General features: G+C 40.4%; 1 protein-coding gene across 1 annotated transcript in view; it reads left to right on the plus strand.

The window, feature by feature from the left end:
* Positions 1–8186: 8186 nt before the first annotated feature.
* foxo6b (forkhead box O6 b) overlaps positions 8187–20175 on the plus strand; it is a 35717-nt gene continuing 23728 nt past the window's right edge. The window contains exon 1 of the mRNA XM_026346813.1: positions 8187–9486. Coding sequence (XP_026202598.1) covers positions 8989–9486 — 498 coding nt within the window. The 5' untranslated portion in view covers positions 8187–8988. The remainder of the gene's footprint in view (positions 9487–20175) is intronic.

A 20175-nucleotide genomic window follows, 5' to 3' on the forward strand; every position in this document is an offset into this window, starting at 1 on the left:
AACAAAGTAGCTTTAGTTGGCCAAAAAAACTAAGCAAACAAAAAAGAGATTTAGTATTAAATGTCCTCAAAGAACTCGTAGTAATCGGATCAAATCAAACATGGTCAAGATCGGAGTAGCAGAGGTTGAGATAAGATGACTTTACTCCCTAGTCAGAGTTGTGCCCTGAATTCGACATTTGCTATGATGCAAATCAGTAGCACCTGTCATTAGACTCTCTTTGTGTGAGCAATTCCTACATCGTTCAAACATTTTTACACAGCCTGTAGCCCAAACCAACATGGACAAAAACTTAAAAGCAGAACAATAAACATGTAGAATTAATTGAAAACAAGGTAAACTACATCTGCTGATAAAAATCATTCAACATGATGAGCTCCAGAACAACTACACAAATAGAAAATGAGTAAAAGTAGTTTTTGTGACTTCCATTTCCAAGACCAAACTGTAAAACTCAGCCTTGTTTGTCCTTTGTCTTGTGAACCCAGTCTCATTTGTGTTCCTCCTCTCTGTGAACTCTCAGCTGTGACGGTTGTGCAAAGGCCATGTTTCACTGGAAAACGACTGGTCCAGACCCATGCCTGAATTCTGGGATCAGTGCTGGGTCAGCAGACTGCAAGCCCTGGAGGAGTTCATGTGATTAACTTTCTGAAACCACCATCAGGAAGTTTTATAGGACTGGGTCAAATCAAGCTTTGGCAAAAAAAAAAAACAAAAACAAAAACAAAAAAAAAAACATCAAGTGTGGTTACCAACAATGTCTGCCAGATGTCTGGCATCGCCTGCTGACACAGTGTGATACCATTCCTTTTTTTTTATTTCACACACAAAAAAAGGCAAAGAAAAAAGCCCTAACATTGCTGCTTTGCCTTTTCCACCTCAGAAGTCGTGCTTTAATTGTACCTGCTTGCATTCGTTGCTTTAAAGCCAGTGGGGGAAAGTGGCAGGAGAAAGATTATCTTTGTAACACCTCTGCACTGCATCACTGTGTATTTTTTCCTCTTGTGAGTGGATTTCATGGTTGAGGGTGCAATTTGAAATAGGATTAACAGTAGGTGTCGGGTAGTGTTAGCTAAACCTCTTTATGTCAGGTACAGCAGAGAGAAGTCTGTCATTGCGTCTGCCTGAACCCTTTCACCACTGAACATTGCTTGAGGGGGATTCTTTAAATATTACTAAAACTGTATTTGTATTCATCAAAGGTATGTGAGGCAGGCAGGCGCAACAGAATGCTGTGGTTTCTACCTATAAAAGCAGAAGAAGGAAACGATGTGTGCATTATTAGACAAGCAGAACATTTACTTCCAATATCGGCGCAAAATGCAGTCTTTTGTTTTTGGGAACAAAGAAAGTGCTCCGTCTCTTGTCTCGTCTCTCTCGGTGCCTCGATGACACTGGGAGGCCATATGGTTGGCTGTGGCCCAGACCCACTGAGAGGATGCATTCCTGGGATGGCCATCGGCGGAGTATGGGGATGAGATGCCCAACCCTTCACTCCCACAGTTTGAGCACACGGCAGCGAGTCCAACTGGAAAACAAGTTTCGGCAGTCTTATGCAACTGGGGTTGGTTGTAAAGAAAAGGGAGGGCTGGAGGGAGGGATTATGGACTGATGGAGAGAAAGAAGAAAAGATGTGAAGTTGTTTAAGGCTGAACATTGAAACAAAGCTGAGTACAGTAATTGACTTGCCCATAGGGGATTTATAGTCTACCTCTACCCAGAGGCTGCCAACCCAGCCCCATGGAGGTGTAACTGTATGCAGGTTTAAAAAAAGCACTACAGCAGTTTTTTTTTCCTTAGCTGAATTAATATTGTATGTTTTTTATATATAAAAACACATTTTAGCCACATTTGCCTTTGTCTGGGAATAGTTGTAGTATTTAAAATTAATTCTTAAGAGTAATTTCCACACTAATAACTGTTTATATATTAACACTTTAATGTCAAATTGGGTGTAGTGCTGTTTAGACATGGGATAAAAATCCACTTTAGGACATTTATGTGAGTGACTACAGAGGACTTCTCACAATCTGATTGATTGATTTTTGGTGTAGATACAGTGTAAGATATATCACCCTGTTCAGCTCCTCTCAGCGCTGAATAGTGTTTTAATGTCTTTTAGCTCAATGCTTTGGTCAGCCTTGTTTCCAGAAGCCAGCCTGTTTTGAAAGAAAACAGTGTTGTTAATTGTTAATTAGCCAGATATAGCCCCTTAAGACTCTTTTCCTATAGCATGAGCCATGTCTAATATACATACTGAATGTAACTAGGCCTAGACTAGACTGCAGCCAGCATGAAGCTTTCCTGTGCAAAAAGTGAGCGGTGGAGTGATCTAACTACTCTAAACTCCTTAGATTAGACATTGACATACAATATTACAAAGTAAAACATAAATTCAGGGCACCTGAAATTACTGTAATCCCTCGCAGCACGGGTTGAAGTTGAAAACACATACATTATCTTGTGTAATCGCAGTTCAGAGTGAATAGGCCTGGTTTGTTATTTATTATGCAATATGATAATGATTAGCTAACCAGCAACCTTGTTCACCTGAGCATTTGTTTCTTCACATCATTTTAGTGATGTTGTGTTTTCACATGTGAGTAATTATGTTACAAATGTGTTATTATTATCTATTATCTTGTTCTGATGTTGAAAAATTATCCTCTTAAAATCATCTGGTCCAGTACCTTGCTGAAACTGAAAGCCCTTGACAGATATATTTCCTTTGTGTTAGGTTGCCTCGAAGACACTTACAGGCCGTGTTTGAGACTGAGCTTTGTGATTAAATGAAGCGAAGCAGGTGAGTCAAGAACTCAGGGTGCAGCCATATCCTTTCTGTTTTGTCTCATTACGAGCACAGGAGAGCACATCCCAACTTTCCTGATTGGAGGCATCAGTGGCAGCAGTCACTGTTACTCAACAGTTGAAAGCCTCAGGGTTTCCCAAGGCAGGGAGTGGCATTCCCCTCTCCACCAGTAAACACATCAATAATCCTGCAGGTTGACTGACTGGCTCACTGAATAAGGCAAGAAAATGAAGGAGGAACCTGTGGAGAAGAGGCAATTAGCGTTAACTCTAAGGTATACAGGCCCTTGGCATAGTTAGTGATATAGTGTTAAAACTGAGCTATGGAATACAGACATTTAGGTGTATGTGTTCACAACTGGCACATTGTCCATGCAAGTTGGTTCGTAAAAAAGAAAGTAGGTCAAGACAGTGCTTTAAAAACAACGCATGAGAACTTTTTTAGCTGCCACTTTAATAGTTAAAATTGCATCATCTGACTTTTTGGGGGGCATTGGAACTGGGTTAGAATTTAGATTTAGGACGATGAACATACCACCCATTCTCAGAGTGACACTTCCCACACTGTCCAATTGTGATGCTTTATAAATTCTTAAGTCCTTTGGCCTCTCAAGTTGAAACCCAATTATGTTTTCAATTAACATATGTTCACAATTAATGGAAATGGCAAGTGTGCAAATGTGTTGATACTTAACATATCTATTAAGAATTAACAGGATTAAGGCAGAAACAATGTCATTATTATTTGATTTTGTTGGCTACAAAAGCATAATTATATTTACTGCTCCATACGTAAGATAACATAACTTTCAGGAAACAGGGTTACCCAATGCAGACTTCAATATGCTATATGCTAGACGAACTGGTGCAAAAAGCCTGCACAGAGACTGGAAGGAGGTTGTACTCACTGGAGGCTGTGGTGGAGAAACACACACAGAAAAAGAAAGAGACCATTCTACAGTACACGCACATCCTGATGGACCAGAGAAGTTGCAGTGGACGACTCAGCTCACTGTGTTGCAGCACTGAAAGTTACAAGAGATCCTTCAGCCCCACAGCCATCAGGCTCTACGACACCCTAGCCAACAGCAGATGATTACTAACTACTTTTACTATCTTTATGTACAAGAGTAACTGAATTTCCATTTGGGGATTAATAAAGTTTTCTTATCTTATCTGATCCCATCTGATGCTTAGCTATTTGCTATGTTATGGGTTGTAAAGCAAAGATACTAAGCTGAAAGATGTTTTTATAGAAGTCCTTTGTACAGCTGATGGGGATTGTAAAGTTGAGTAGATGACAGTTTTCTCTGGGTTCATCACTATGTTTGCCCTTTCAATGTGTTAATACAAAAATGATACTGTAAGTGCAGCTTTTAAGGTTTGGTTATTGCATCTAAAGATAGTTGGTGAATTGACAGAGACTGCTATCAAAAGACATTGAAATCAAGATGCTTTGTTCATCCAAACATCCATCCAGCTGTCTCCCTAAAAGATTTGATGTCACTATGATAATGTTACGCTATATTACAGTAATTATTTGTGCCACCACACAAAGTCTATAGTTCACTGAATATCATCTTTTTGGACTGTCCTTTTAATTGTGGTATATTTATTTGGCCCTAAAGTAGATTTTTGGTGTGGTAGGTTGTTTACCATCCATTCATCCATTTAGGCATCAGTGGACTGAAAAATGACTGGGACAAGGCTGTTTGACAGAAGTGGTGGTGACAGTCAATATGCATATCATGAATATTTGATATTGAGAAAATAGAGGAACAATAGATACACATGAATCTTACACAAATCCAGTTGGCATGATTGGTTAATCTGACAAATAATTGTTGGAAATGAAACACTGCTGTGTAAATATGTTTCTTGGAAGAGCTGAATGTTAAGGCTCTTCTTGTAATCACTTCATATTTTGCTCAAACGGCCACAGTCTCTTTGACAAATCTACTCCCCCTGAGTGAAACCATGTAATTCTCCGTCTGCCTTGTGTCGTGTCCAGCCGTGTGACTCATGTTTCTCATGTTTACGCTGTGGCGGTACATCACCTAGTCGTGATGACGAGGACTTTGCTGTAAGCCGCAGCTGAACACCCTATATCCACCCTGCTGGCACATCTTCAGTGTTTTCATTCCATATGAAAGGAGTCACACCACATTCCTGTTACAACTTCTCTGTGGCGCATAAAAATCTCCTCTGGAAACCGCAGGGCCATGTGTTTTAAATTTTCCCTCTGTTTGTTCCCATTTACAGCATCTCTCCCTACTTCTTCTTCTGCTCGCCTTCTTTTTCTCTCTCTCTCTCTCTCTCTTTCTCACACACACACACACACACACACACACACACACACACAAACAGATCGCTCGCTCTCTTCTTGTTGATAGGCCCATTTAGTCCTCATGAAAGCATTCCATTTAGGTGCATTTGAGGTTATGGTTGTCACTGACAACCGGCTGTCAGAGAGTGGCAGCCTCTATCAATGTTGGGGGTTTCCAGAGGAGCTTACAACGCACAGAGCAGCTATTGATGGAGGCTGCTTTATGGAGTCAGACCCACCAAAGGCAATGGCGTGTGACAAAGACAGCGAGGGGAGTTGGTAGTTTGATTCTTTACCCCAGCATGCTTAAATCTTGACATTGTTATATTTTATGCTTTTAAGACAAGAATAATCACCCCTTTGGATAATTAGTTAAATTTAACTTCAGAAAAATGCATAGTGTTGTTGTTAGGATGTTAGGATGTAAATGTAATCAAACAGATGAAGTGAAGTCCATGGCTAATAAAGAGGACTGTCATTACAGTAGTTTAAGATGCTGAGAGAGAGGTTAGGTAGTTGCACCAGCAAAATGCGATTAAAGGACAAAAATGGAATAAAACAATAGGTTGACTGTAGAGAAAGCATGGTTGTACCCATTTAGCCTCTTTCAACTGCAGGAGACTTTCCAAGCCCACAGGAACACATTGAGGAACTGAAGTGGAACGTGTTTTGAGTGGTGGAACCAGGTTCTACATTAAGTTTCTCAGCCATGTAATAGATTCTGGCACCAGAAAAAGTCTAGCTCCAGAGGATAGTGCATTCTGGTGATAAAGAAATTATTAGTCCCTCATTGGTCAAATCCATTTCAAACAACTTACTGCCACTGTGACAGAATGGTTTCAGAGAGGGAGAGTGGAAATGGACAAAAGGGACTTTTAGCTCCTGCGTCTAGTCCTTCTAGCCGCCATGTGGTAGACCAGGGTTCGAATCCTGGCTGTGGTCTTTCTCCAGTAGGGGTCTTTAGGCAAAACCTCTTTATACTTGGCTCAATCAATGATTGAGCCAGTAGTTTTTATTGGAACGTTAATATAAAGAGCATCTTATCCACAAAAAAAACAAACAAACTATCAAATAAAAGTTTTCCACTACAGGATTTTTTTTCTCCTTAACAGTGTTTTTGAGGGTGTTTTTCTGATCTGATTTGTATTGTCCCTTGAGGGGTTTTCATAATTTGCTGTATTGGGCAATAGAAATAAAATTAGAATTGATTTGACTTACACAGGGACCTTTTCAGAAATGTGTTTGTTTTGATTAGAGGAATAAATTAAGTTTCACAATCATGGTTCCTAGTGCCAAAAAAAGTCCCTGCTTTTGTACCACTTTTTGACGACCCAGGAACTACTGGCCCAGTGTAGAACATTCTCTCTTGGTGAGAAAAACCTTTTCCTAAGAGCCAGTTAAATAAAAACCAATTACATCAGGAACTGGGTATTGGAATATTGTCTACGAGATCAAGTTAAACTTTGTCGTAAAGATAAAAAAAAATCGGTGTATTTTTTATGTGATTGGTTTGACTGCAGTGTGATTGATAAAGCAGAGTTAATTCTAATTAGCGAGCTAGCGGCTAAAGCTAACAAAGACTAACATTAACAACTGATATTTTTGTTTTAACAACATATCTCATGTAATTGGTGTACAATTGTAGCAATTACAATGAGCAGTGCATATGCACTGGACCAGTAAAGTTTGATGTGATCGAATTAGGGCCCTAAGCTGTATTTCAAGAGATGGGGCCTAAATACTGGACTGGATCCAACCAAAACAACTACATATGTAGTTTGTCCCTTACCTGTCGTAAGACCCATAGGAAGGTCTCATGAAATAGCGCCCCTATGGTAGGTTGTTCTAATAGAAACGATCATAAAACCCTGCTTACGGTTAGTTTAAGGCACAAACAACTTAGTTAGGTTTAGTAAAACGTGGTTAGGGTTAAAATAAGAACTTTAATGTTGCTTGTTACCTAAAAAAAAGTCTTGATCACTTATATAAAACATGTTTCACACTTTGAATCAAACATCTATTTCCTGTGGAAACTCTTGTGTTTATTGTGAGTCATCCATCCAACTTGACCTCCTCCTAATGTGGACTTTTTACGATACAATAACTGTATAACCAACTTTCATCTTTGCTTGTTTATTAATTACTGCAGCTACTAGAGATCCCTTTGGTTATGATAACACAACATATGGGCTCTTTTTGTTTTTTCTGTTATAGGAGGATGGTCTTTTAGATCTGATCATTTTTAGGCCAATTAAATTGTCAAACAAATAAAAGCACCCCAGAATTGTATTCCATTATGTGTGAGCATTTAAACTTTACTGAAACTGTAAATACATTGCTTTGTATAAATTAAATGCAAAAAATTAAGGGTCCATGTCATTTTTTTTAAACATCTCCTTGATATTGTGTTGGAAAGGCTCATTACCAGACTATCTGTAAAATCTGGTAATGGAAAAAATTACTTATGTTCTGATTTAATACTCTTAGTATTTCATAGTGTTTATTCATTTTTCATTTATTTGCAGCTGTAAATGGCTTGCTACATTAGCAAATACATGAATGTTGACCAAAGGCTACTATGAATTAGAAAAAAATATAAATCAAGGCGGCTTCCTATGAAGCTGTAGGCTGTTTTATAACAGAAATACAGTGCACAACCTTGATATGGATTTACAATTGTGCATACCATAGGTTCTTATATTGAGAGATTATTATATACAATTGCAAAAATACAAAAGTAACAAGTTTCTATAGTTATTTCTATCCCTCCCTCCCTACGTTTATTCACGGATTGAAACTCGTTGTTGTTCACAGATTAGTTTCAATCACAATTTGTTTTGCATATGCTGTACATAAAAACGACCGCCTTTAAAAATGCTATTGTGGGGAATATCACCCTTCACCACATCCTCCTCCTCCTCCACTGGAAACCTGTTCTGGAGGGAGTGACTTGATCCAGGCGGCGTCCAATTATATGGAAGCAGCACTTATTCCACTTTATTCCAGGCTACAGTTAAGTGGCTTGAAGCCTTCAGAGACGCACGGGCTTGTAGTATAAAGGCAGAGCGACAGAGACAGGGAGACGGCACCCATGTGACATATGAACGGAAAGCTTAAGACAGAGGTAGAAATATCTACTACACCAAACTAAAGCGTCTGGCAGGGGAGACACAGAGGATGCTCCAAATTAAATCCACGAGGGGCTTTTTTTTCCTCGTCTGGAAATCCACGGTTTCGTATAAATGATTCATGAGAGCCTGTTTCTATTTCTAAGGGAGTAATTGCACTCGCAGTGAGTTTCAGCCGAAGCCTGCCACCAAACCAATCTGCAGAAAAGACGCTAGTAAAAACTGGGACCAGAGCCTGGATTAAAAAAAAAAAATCTAAAGTCAGTGAATGTGGTGAGTTTGACGCGCGTTTCTTTTAACCTGCGCTGGACCTCATCTGTCAAAGGATCAACTGTTGCTGCAGCCGGAGCGAGCACAGAGACATTCTCCAAGTGTGTCTGGCTTTCATAATGGATGTTTGACCGTCATGCAGCCACACAGCCGGTGTTGTGCAATTAACATGGAAAAAGACAGTGATCTTGTTGTTGATGCTTCGGATACACCTTCATCTGTCCTGATGTGATGCCACATTGTTGCACTGAGGAGAATGATAATATCCCACATCGCTGCCGGCTTTTTCATACTGGCTCATCATCTCTGTGTGTGAAACAACACAATTGTATTCTTTTTTTCTTTGTGCACGGGACTAGTTTGGTCGCTTTAACTCAGTGGCAGACGTCAAAACTGACAGGCTTTTTGTTATAGTGACCTTGCCCGGTTTTGACATCTATTCAGCTGGAGATCATCATGCTGATGATGATGGAGAACAGCGGCATGGATGCGCATCAGGTTGATATCGATTCGGAATTTGAACCTCACGGTCGGTCGCGGTCGTGCACCTGGCCGCTACCGTGTCCGGAGGATTTCCCTGGGGGAGAGGAGGCGAGCCGGGGTCTGGCCCTGGCGTCAGTCAAAGTGGAGCAGTACAACGTGCCCGCATGCCGGGCTGAGAGAAAAGGCGGCGCGCCGGCGGAGATCAAGCATCCAGCCGGCGCCCCGGCCCCGGTCGTGGCCGCTCCTGCTTGCATGTCCGGGGCTGCGCTCGACGTGGCTGGCCAGCTGCGTAAAGCTAAGTCCTCGCGGCGGAACGCGTGGGGAAACCTGTCGTATGCAGACCTCATCACCCGTGCCATCGAGAGCGCCCCGGAGAAGAGACTCACCCTGTCCCAAATTTATGACTGGATGGTTCGCTTTGTTCCTTATTTCAAGGATAAAGGCGACAGCAACAGTTCAGCCGGATGGAAGGTAGGCCACATGAAAGAATGTTTCTGACACCACATGGAGAAGGTTTTAGTGGAGAAGCTACACTATATTTAGCTCCAGTCTGTGTCTGCAGCATAACTCCTTTTCTGCATATTTGAAAGCCACATAATTGGCCCTTGGCTCCAACAATTTATGTCAGTGGCGTGTCCCCATGTCACTCCACAGTACAGTGCGTGGAAAGGGGCGGTGAGCGTGGTTGGATATAGGTTCACTGGTTCACTGGGTTCATCGCATTTAGAGCCTGCCTGTGCATATAGGGAAAGCCGCACGGAGTCAAGGTTCCCCTCTTCACATTTCTCTTTGGTCGTGCAACTGTTACGCGTGGTGACGCATTCGCGAAGTGTCTGGTTTCAAGTCTGTAATTCTTTGCGTTCTCGGGTCACACGGGGGACAGAAGTGTGCCTCCGGTCCGGTTTGGAGCTCCCCTTGTTGGAGCGTCACCCATGCTACCGGTAGGGATAATGCACTTGGGGCCACCCCGCCCCCTCTCCTGTTATCCACTGCGCGTACGTTTAATTACGCAAAGGCTGTGTGAAAGCAGGGCACAAGGCAAGGGGGTTTAAAATGACAATAACAAGAGATGATGACATGAGGGTGTCACAGCAAACAGATGTAACTACAGATTATCCTTTAAATTCAAATTAATATGAGGTTAATCTAATACTTTACCACCCATCCTGTGTGAGGATTAATGGTCTTTTGTTTCTAAGCCCTGTGTCTACTGTAGCTTCTGCCCCTCAATCTACACACTGACAAAGTTTGTCTTCTGTATGCCACGTTTTAGCAGATTGCATAGAAGAAATCAGCCCTGCTGATTCTTCACTGAACACATCATTCAGAACTGAATGCTAAATCACAGTTAAACACAAGTAAATATATGAATAAAACAAAAAGGGGAAAATAAAAGATACAAAAAAGAACATTTGCTTTGCTGTTTGTGTGTTCAGCGAGAATTCAACCAATAGATCCAGTGGTCAACACTTCAATTAATGGGAGTTTCTAAAACTGATACACATAGTCAACTCTTAACTGTCTTCTTGTTAAATTTGACAGCAGGCTTTAAACTTTACTGGCAAACTCACAAGACATCTATTAGAGAAGGAGTCATCAACATTAAAGCTGCAGGGACTCGGGATATCCGGATATTTTTTGTCCCTAATGTTGTCCGAGCACCAGAATTTCTAGAACCTACAATTCCCACAATGCAAGTCAGTAATGTCTTTGTAACGCTCACTGCCCACTTATTTCCAGTCTGTTACTTACAATTTGTTACACAGTCTTTAACACACAGTGTTAAAATGTTTTAAATCTAGGGTACAAGCTGAATGATAACTTTGATGACATCACTGTGACATCACAGTTATACATTATACAACTTGTTTTAGTTTTTTCACAGGCTTCATAATACTCCTGACCGTCTTGTGTCCCTTTAAGATGTTCTTGACGCTTTTTACGTAGTTTCTTTTGCAACACCCTGGTTATTAGTGTGAAAAGGACACAGAAGAAAGGGGGAAACCCGAGTTGCAGTGGGATTAACAGGCCCTTTATACCATCTGAGTGGTTGACATTGAGTTGATCCAAAATCCTCTGTCTGCTTCTCCAGTCATGTTATCATATCCTTACAGCATTTTTTGATAAGTGCCATTGTTTTCATCCTTTTCTCTCTCGCATAGTGTTTCTTCAGTGCTTTGCCCTGCTGCTGCATCTCTTTTGGCTCCATACCAGCCTCCAATTGAGCAGCATTAAGACCCAGATTAATCTTAATAATATCACCATTTGATTTAGGCCTGAGCAGAGCAGCAACAACCCTTGTCCAATCTTTATGTTATGGTAGGGTTTAAAATTGAATTTAAAGCAGGGCTTAATTCCTAAGGCCTTGTTTGTGCTGCCCAGGGATGCCCAGCTTGATGCCTGCTCCTGTTCCAGCTTTGTGTAAAGGTTTTGATTGGGTGCTGTGGCGAAGGAAGCTGATTGGTGGAGAGAGAGGCTTCAAGTCGAAGCGAAAAACAACTTGATTCAATCATAATAACACTCCTAAAAAAAGAGAGAGAGAGAGAGAGAGACACACACACACACACACGCACATGTTGGACTGTAACAGTTGGCAGCTATTTTAATGAGATTTGAAGCACGAAGGTACAGGATCTCACACACACACACACACACTTCTGTATAATATATATACACCCTCACAGATTCCTGTATGTTTCTGCTTAGATTGGAGAGGGGATGGGGGGGGCGAGGATGTGTGTGGTGTAGAGGGGTGTATATGGACGAATGGCTGGATGAGTGGGATGGAAATAAGATCCAGTCACAGTCTTGCTATTAAAAGCAGTCTTTAAGAGCTGTTGTGTAATCCTGTCTGAGAGCTGCTGCTCAATTCAGCCGCTGGGTTCTTTGTCTTCATCTGGGCCAGCAGCTTCTATACACACACTGTACACACAGCTACACACACTTTTGAGGTGTCACTCACTTGTTTAAGTGTCAAGCGCTAAGGCTACAGTGGTGGATTGGATTTCTTTCACTCCAGTTGAAGTGTATGGATTTCAGTGATTGTGGTCTCACACACACACACACACACACACACACACACAGATATATATACACATATATACACACAGTGATGCTTAAGCATCTGGCAGCAGGGTTACCATGATGACTATGTATGGATTTCTCTTACTGTGGTTCAGTAATTGCGGTCAAGTGTTTTGGCCATGTTTGTTATTGCATCTGAGGTGGGAGGCGTGTGTTTGGTCATATGAGTTCACTTCTGTAGGTGGTCATGGTGGTGGTAATGGGAAAGGTTGCGCGGGCATGCACACACACACACACACACACACACACACACACACACACACACACACACACACACACACATACCATTATGTTCATTTCACAAGTGGCTCTGCGTGGGAATGGATGTGCTGAGCTGTGTCCTGTCTGCAGGCTGTACTGTACACAGATTCAGCACCAGGCAGGCAGGTAGGCGCTCACTGACTCTACCTGAAGGCTTCACAACGCAGCGTGTTAAAGGCACAATGTGGGTGTTTGACTGCTGTAATCAGACTGTGATATAATGAGCACAGGGCAAATGAGCAACAACACCCATGAGGATCATTTATAAATTCACAAAAGCATTAATAGTTACTTATATTACTAACTTGGATGAATTTGTTTTACTGTATTTTGAGTTTCTTTTACAAATGTTTGTTAGATGTAAATATTTGTGAGCATTACAGTACCTAATATGTGAATTCCTTTTTCCTGTACATGTGCATATATATTGCTACTGATCACACATGCAGCTAATGAAAAAGGCGTGCTGGGGTTTGAGGTGTTGTATATAATCCATACAATCTATTTCTCTCTCTAAATTCTTCTTATGTTGAGTTACTATGAACTTATCTGAGATTATTGTATAGGACATAAAGTTGACACTTACTCATACAATCAAAATGGCATGAAGCAAATGTAGTACACGCATCAGTGTGAAATGAAAACCTTTACTTTTGGTACTTCAAATATTGAATTCTAATACATATAATATATACTAAAATACTGAACTAATACTGAGCTTTTACCTTTACTTAAGTAAAAGCTTGAATGCAGGACCCTAACTTTAAAGGAGTATTTCTCAACTGTGCTATTGCTGCGATTATTGAAGTTATTGATCAGAGTACAGTATAGGCTACCTTTTAAAAGTTGCTAGTCACTTAGAAATTTCCTGCTGTGCTAATGTAAGTGCAATTTTCTTTTCTAATCATCAATTATCCCTCTAAATTGAAATCCAGTGCTCATGTTTGCTCATGATAGGCCTATAGTCATTATAAAAACAGTATTTTCAAGCTTCGATAGTCATTTACAACATTATCACTGTATTTCTGATCAATTTGACACCAATGTGACACCATACCGTATCAATCAAAGCTAGGGTCAAGCAGTTGTCGCAGAGAATATATAAAGCAGGCACCTAATAAGAATTTATACTACTGAAATACTGCTAGTAAGATTTGTCAGTGCTTACAAGAGTCAGATTGATTTTCGGTTGGTTTACCTTCTCAGTCTTCTATATCCCACATTGTCATCAAACGTGGGTCTTTACCACCTTTTTGTAATCCATCACAATGCACTTCACGTAAAGTATTACTGCCCACACTGATGGCCGTCACCTTGTTTGGCTGAGATTCCACTTGCAGGAGAAACAGAATAAGGTCCACAGTGCAGAGAGAGAAAGGGGGGGGGGGGCAAGGAGACATTTTGAAGAACAAGGTATTATTTGTCCTGCCAATAAAACCTTTTTTTGAATTGGATTCAGAATTGAGTGGGAGAGGGAGAGAGGAGAAAAGAGAAAAGATAGAGCGAGAGTGGTGGCGGTGGCCCCTGCTGCTGAGCACATTGATAGCAGCCTTAATGCCTATGATGCTCCAGCTCCAGCAGAGACAGAGGGGAATTGGTTGGAGATGGTGGAACAGGCTTAGAGGGTTCCCTGTGCCAGGCGGCCTGGCGCAGGCTCAACAGAAAGCCCTCTGCACCGCTACACAGTTATTGTTATTATCACAAAGGCGCAGCAGAAGGAGAGGCAGTTCTTGAGTTGGCGGGCTTGGCTCTGGGTTAACTGGGGGCGGGGAGTGGGAAGAAGAATTTGGAAGGCAGAGGGGGTTGGCTGTTGAATCTGACACTATGGTAAAACTCGTCTGATCACTCCTATGAATGGAGAGAAAACAGTTGGGATGAGTTGTTGAGGGCTTGAATGGAAAAGAAGCCATGTGGAGATGGGCAGATTTTGATCCGCAAAGATCAGTTGCCTCATCGGTTGATGCCGAGCTACAAAAAGCATTTAAATAGAGTGCGGGCAGATATCTCTTCAATCTGGAGAAGGGCTGGGATGTAAACAAGGGATGCACTGGCAGTGGAGGCGGGGTGTTCACTGCTCAAATGAGTCATAGTGGTTGGAATACAACATAATATTCTCGCCCTCAGCCTTCACACTTCAATCAGTTGGAATAAATCAGCTGGAATGAAATGTTGAGAAACACTCTACAGACGGAAATTCCAGAGAGAAAACCGAGTCCAGACACACAACAGTCAGTGAGGCAGGCGGATCTTAGGAATCGTGCCTGGTGGTGTGTCGTAAAATGCCGGGCCAGCACACATTCCCTTCATTTTGTCTACCGAACCTCCGGGCTCCAAAACGTTTCTTGGTGTCCTGCTTGGATGATTAGTAGAGTCAAAAAACATTCAGTTCTCTGAACTCACTGTCAGACTGTGACTCAGGAACAAGTCAGCACAAAATGTTACAGTGCTAACGAGGACCATACCAGATTATCTATCACACACACTTTACACCACAGCTAACCATTTGAAAACCATGCTGTTGTGTTTGAAAAATTATTTTGTATTTTGTCTACTGCTCCACGCGGCCATTGATTTACATTCATGTTTATATGTATTGAAAAAAAAAGTAACTTCTTCAGTAATATTTAACCTTCATGTTACGACAGAAGTGTGAAATCACACATTTTTATGTATCAAGCATTGTTGCACTGAATAGAAAAAAAAGTCCCTCAGTAACAAAATGTGACAGTCATATCACCACTGTACAAACAAATAACAAGTCACAATAATTAAAATAGTTTTTCACATGCAATACATTTTTAATGTATTTTTCCTTCTTATTGGCTATCATTCTTTTAGTAGCCGTTATGCAAATCATGGTGTTGTTTTAGACCTTCCGCTGTATTTTGTTGACTGTAATGTCAACAAATGATAATTTAACCTTATCAAAAAGTATAATAAAAATGTAGATTAGGGCTGTCATCTGATCTAAAAGTTGAACTTGAAAAGGGAATTTGTTCAAACTACATATGAACACTGTGTCTCTTGTGTGAAATGCAAACAGGTGGCTGTATGTTACTGCAATTATGTTACTATATGGCACATGCTATACATACGGTTTTCTCCATATATGTCAAATGTGTTTGTTAATTTTAGATTATTGACTAGTTGTGTGACAAAAGCAAGTTTGCAAGCAAGTTATTTTTATTTCTAGTTAGGTAGAAATCAAAAACAGTAGCTGCCTGAATCAAGAGAGAACATTCAGTCACATTTCCAAAACAACATGCATAATAGCATCCCAAAATCTGCAAACTCTCAAACTAAAACCAGAACTCTTCCTATGCACATCAATCTAAAATCAATCTGAAAAAACATCTTTAATGTAAAATATTTGTAACTGATTATTTTTGGACCATGGAATGGAAACCAAAGCTGGCTAGTACATCAAAAACTATATAGCCTTTGAAAATAGTATTAACTATACTGTGCAAGTTTCAATGTTAAGGAGACAAAGCCTGTGTGTAGTAATTTTGTTATAATTAACTACTCTTGAACAACAACAACACACACACAAAAAACCTTATACCTATTTGAGACCGTCTTGAAGGCTGAAATACACTCGTCCTCAATCCTCCAAACAACCTTATCATAACCCCAGCAGAATCATAGAAGAATATAATAATATAATCATGCTTCAGAAATAGCACTAAATTTTAATGTGATTAATGACACAGTTGCTTCCTAACATATTCAACCCCCAAACTTTCTGCACATTGTTCTCATTATACTATTCACCAATTTTAATAAATCATCAGGCACTCACAGTGTGTTTATAATGGACTTTTCATGCCTTATAATGCCTTATGAGCACCACTTCAAGTAATGTGTTGCCCTTATTTTTTACTGCGAGTGGGATTCGTTTTTGAGTTCCTGCTAAAATGGGTTTGATAGAGGTTTGTATGGATCTGAAGATTTTCTCTCTCTTTCTCTCTCTCTGTGTGTGTGTGTGTGTGCATGCATCTGCTCTTGTTGTTGTGTAGCTAGGCCTGATGGGAGTCCACGTCCGGGGGGTACAGCTCTAGTTAATAATTCAGATGAGGCTCATTATCAAAGCTGCGCAGATCTCTCTCTGATTCCACCTTAATTGCAGGCAGGATGTGCCTCTCAGACACTCTCAAAGTCACTCCCCCTCCTGTCTGAAGCTGCAAATGACTACCATACACACGTGCATGCACACACACACACACACACACAGACACACACACATACATATACACGGATCTCCAGTGGTTCTGTTCCAGAACTCCACTCGGTGCAGCAGGTCCCCTCTCTGCGATCAGGGCTGGATCTTTTCTGAGAGCAGGTGAATGGACATTTGGAGATGAATAGATAAATCGCACTCAATGCTTCTGACCATCACCAGAGCATCGACTCCAGGCATGTGCTCCTGTTATGAGTCACTTACATTTTTAATCAGATCTTCATGAGGGCTTTCTCCTGTTGGAGGGCTCAGCAAATGAAGATTGATGGTGGGTAATCAGTAGGAGGACAGTAGCTCTGTGATTAATGCAGCTGAAGAGTGAAGCTCTCAGCGTCACGTTGGACGTCCTGGATCTCGACTTTTTAACCCCAAACAGTTTTTGTTGCGTTGACACGTTGAGGGTGCTGTATGTAAAAATAAGACAGTGGCTGCTGCTTAGAAAATAGTGTCACACTTACCTTGAATTGAAATAATAGCCTAGTATATCATAGTGGAGGTACTGGAGAGGTTTTCAACAGGTGATTGTAATAAATGCCACAATTAAATTCAGTTACACAGAGAACATTTGCAGTGTCTAGGTTAGAGGGAATGGGATAATATCCTCCACAGAGCACTAACCACATGTAAAGGTCCTTCTTAAAGATTTGAGCTTTGAACCCTCCATTTACTGAGCAACATGCTATACAAATTGAGCCAGAACCACCTAAATGCATACATACTGTACATACTTTAATCTGCAACTGAGTGGACATTGAAGTCTAGAGTAGTAAAATGACATCTAGATTCTAACAATACTGCACTGACTGGTGCCGAGTCTCTGGTCATTAACAATTACTGATAACAAACAAGCTCACAATGATTATACTTAGGCACTTGACAAAATGAAAGCAACCCACAGCCTTCATACACCAACTGTCTAGATCATCATGTTGTATATAAATCATGTATGATTGCTCAAGGCTACAGTCTATTCAGGCTCTATATTTTAATACAGAGAAAGAAAAAATCCTCATAACTGCATAAGGTATCGGAAAACGTGAAAGGATCTCATGAAAACAAGAACAATTTAAAAATAGAATAGAAAAAAGTGTTCTTAAATCGACTATTTTTTGTTGGGGTGTTTTGAAGATCATGTTTAGTAACTATAGTTAAAAAATGGAAATACTCAAGTAAAAGTGTACTTATGTACAGTACTTGAATCTTGGAAACTTTCATCCACTGGAAATATACTAGACAGTGGTGGAATAAAAAAAACAAACAAACATTTGTACACAGAGAGGTGGAAAGGTTACACTTTTTGGGCTAAATTAATAGTTGAACAGAGCATATTAGGAAAAAGCTACACTCCATCATTTTACAGTTCTATCAATCACCCTTAATGCGCATTGTTCTCGGTGTAGTTTAGGTGATGTTCAGCATCAATCAAGTCACATTCACTTGGTGGCAATTGAATCCATTTTCATTAAAGATGTCTGTAATTGCACTTTTATCATAGCTGATAAAAGCCATTAGTGTCTTAAGAGCCAGATCATTTGCTGTTGTTTTTAAGCAGGTAGTTATTTGCTCATTGTCTTTGTTAAAAGTCTGCTGAAGCAGGCCCTACGCTGGGTAAGTTGTCTGCTAACGATGTTAAGGCGAGACATAGACACAGGAAGAGAACAACATGCCTACTGTCTATTGTAGGCACAAACACAAAGACAGGTCAGGCAAGAGTGTTGTCACTAATGAATATTCATCAGTTCAACGGCATATTTGGACAAATTACAATAGCAGTCTTTCAAACTGAAGCTGAGTAGCATTTAGTCATTTTGGAGATTATAATCAAATGTCATTAAACTGCTTTAAATCACCGCTAAGCAGATTTACATTATGGTATGGACAGATTGTACACATTTGTGTGTGTGTGTGTGTGTGTGTGTGTGTGTGATGGCTTGCTGAGTGCGGTCCAGGAGGCAGACAGAGGTTAGCAGCGTAAGATGGCCTCTCAGTGCATTTCTGTGTCAGTTTGATGAAAATAGGTCAGGATTCAGAGCTCGGCGTTTAGCATTCTGCCCATGTGATGCCCAACGCCGCTGCTTGACGACAGCTAGTCTCGAATGAACTCCAGACTCTTTCTGTCTCTCAGCCCCCACCCCAAAGCCCTCTGTCTTCTTCCCTCCTCACAGCGCTGTAATCCAAACTCTGTCCCATCATCCTTCGCCTCTCTTCAAGCTCACGTAAAGAAATTCAAATCTCTGGCTGTAGATGAAGTCCTCCTCCTCCTTCGTAGAAATTGCACCTTAACCCACAATAGTCAAAGTCTGCTTGAGTTTATTTGATTCAGATGTACTTTTTCAGTATTGTAGTCCCACTTTGAAGAGAGAAAATAGATGTGCTGGAAAGTTTTATGGGGATAATATTTCAAGCGTGGCCAGCAGTGACCTAGCTTAGCGCTAGGTCCACAGTATGTTTGGTCACCAATAGAGGGGCTTGATTTATTCTTCTGCTGTGGAGCGGGCCCTCATTTCACATAACTGCCATGCTTTAAAATGAGGTGAATTCACTTACCTTGCGATTGAGTCATAGCAACTACCTCTGGCATGTGGAAAATCGGCTGTACACAGAAAATGGGTGAAAATAAAGATAACGGCAAGGACAGATGAAAAGACTTTCTGTGAGGTCAATTGTGTTGTGTGAATTTTCTGTTTAGGTTGATTTGTGCCCAATTAGATTGTCAACATGGAAAATAATCTGGTTGTTTCAGAGTTTAAAGAAGGATTAGCTTTCCTTTGCTGGTTATTTGCTAACAGCTAATGTTGCAAAACAACTAAATTGTAAATGTGTGACTTGTAGCCGTCTAGCTAATGCTATATTTTTCCTCTCCTTGCATTTCTTTGAATATGGGATAGACCATAATGTACTAGCATTACATGTTGGAGTGATTATGTGTTACAGTACTGTATGTATGTAACTTCTTTCAATATGTCTTAAAATTTCTTTAAAGCTTCTTTTTCATTTCAGTATTTTGTTGCTTCTCATTCATTGTAATTAATGATAATGATTAATGCCTGAGGACCTGTGCAGAGCATGGTGGAGTGTAGCAGATTGTAGAAGAGCATAGTGGAGCAGGGATAGGGATTTGAGGCATTTGAAATGAACTGAGCACACAATTCAGAGAAGGTTTTATATGATATAAAAAGTTCTTACTCCCTAAAAAAATGTTGTGTTTAATGCCTTAATTAAAAAAAATAAAATAATGCAAAGTATTAGACTTTCATATTGCTTGATATGTGAGTAATCATATGTACCAGCCATGCAACAAATATCAAAAACCATACATATACCGTAATAACCTAGACCTAAACCTAGAAGAATCAGCAATGCTGAAGAGTGAACTAGAGTGGAAAGTGGAGTTAGAGAATGGCTAACTCAAATATCTAATTATAAGATTTGTATTATTATTTCAAATAAAATATATAATTTACATTATAATGTGCTCAAAGTACAGGAAACTGACACAGGATACCTGGTATCCTGGAGCTAATACAGCTGCCATCTGTGGTGCAATATAGCACTGTATGTTTATGATGCACAGT

This window comes from Anabas testudineus, chromosome 11, assembly GCF_900324465.2.
Source record: "Anabas testudineus chromosome 11, fAnaTes1.2, whole genome shotgun sequence".
Taxonomy (NCBI): Eukaryota; Metazoa; Chordata; class Actinopteri; order Anabantiformes; family Anabantidae; genus Anabas; species Anabas testudineus.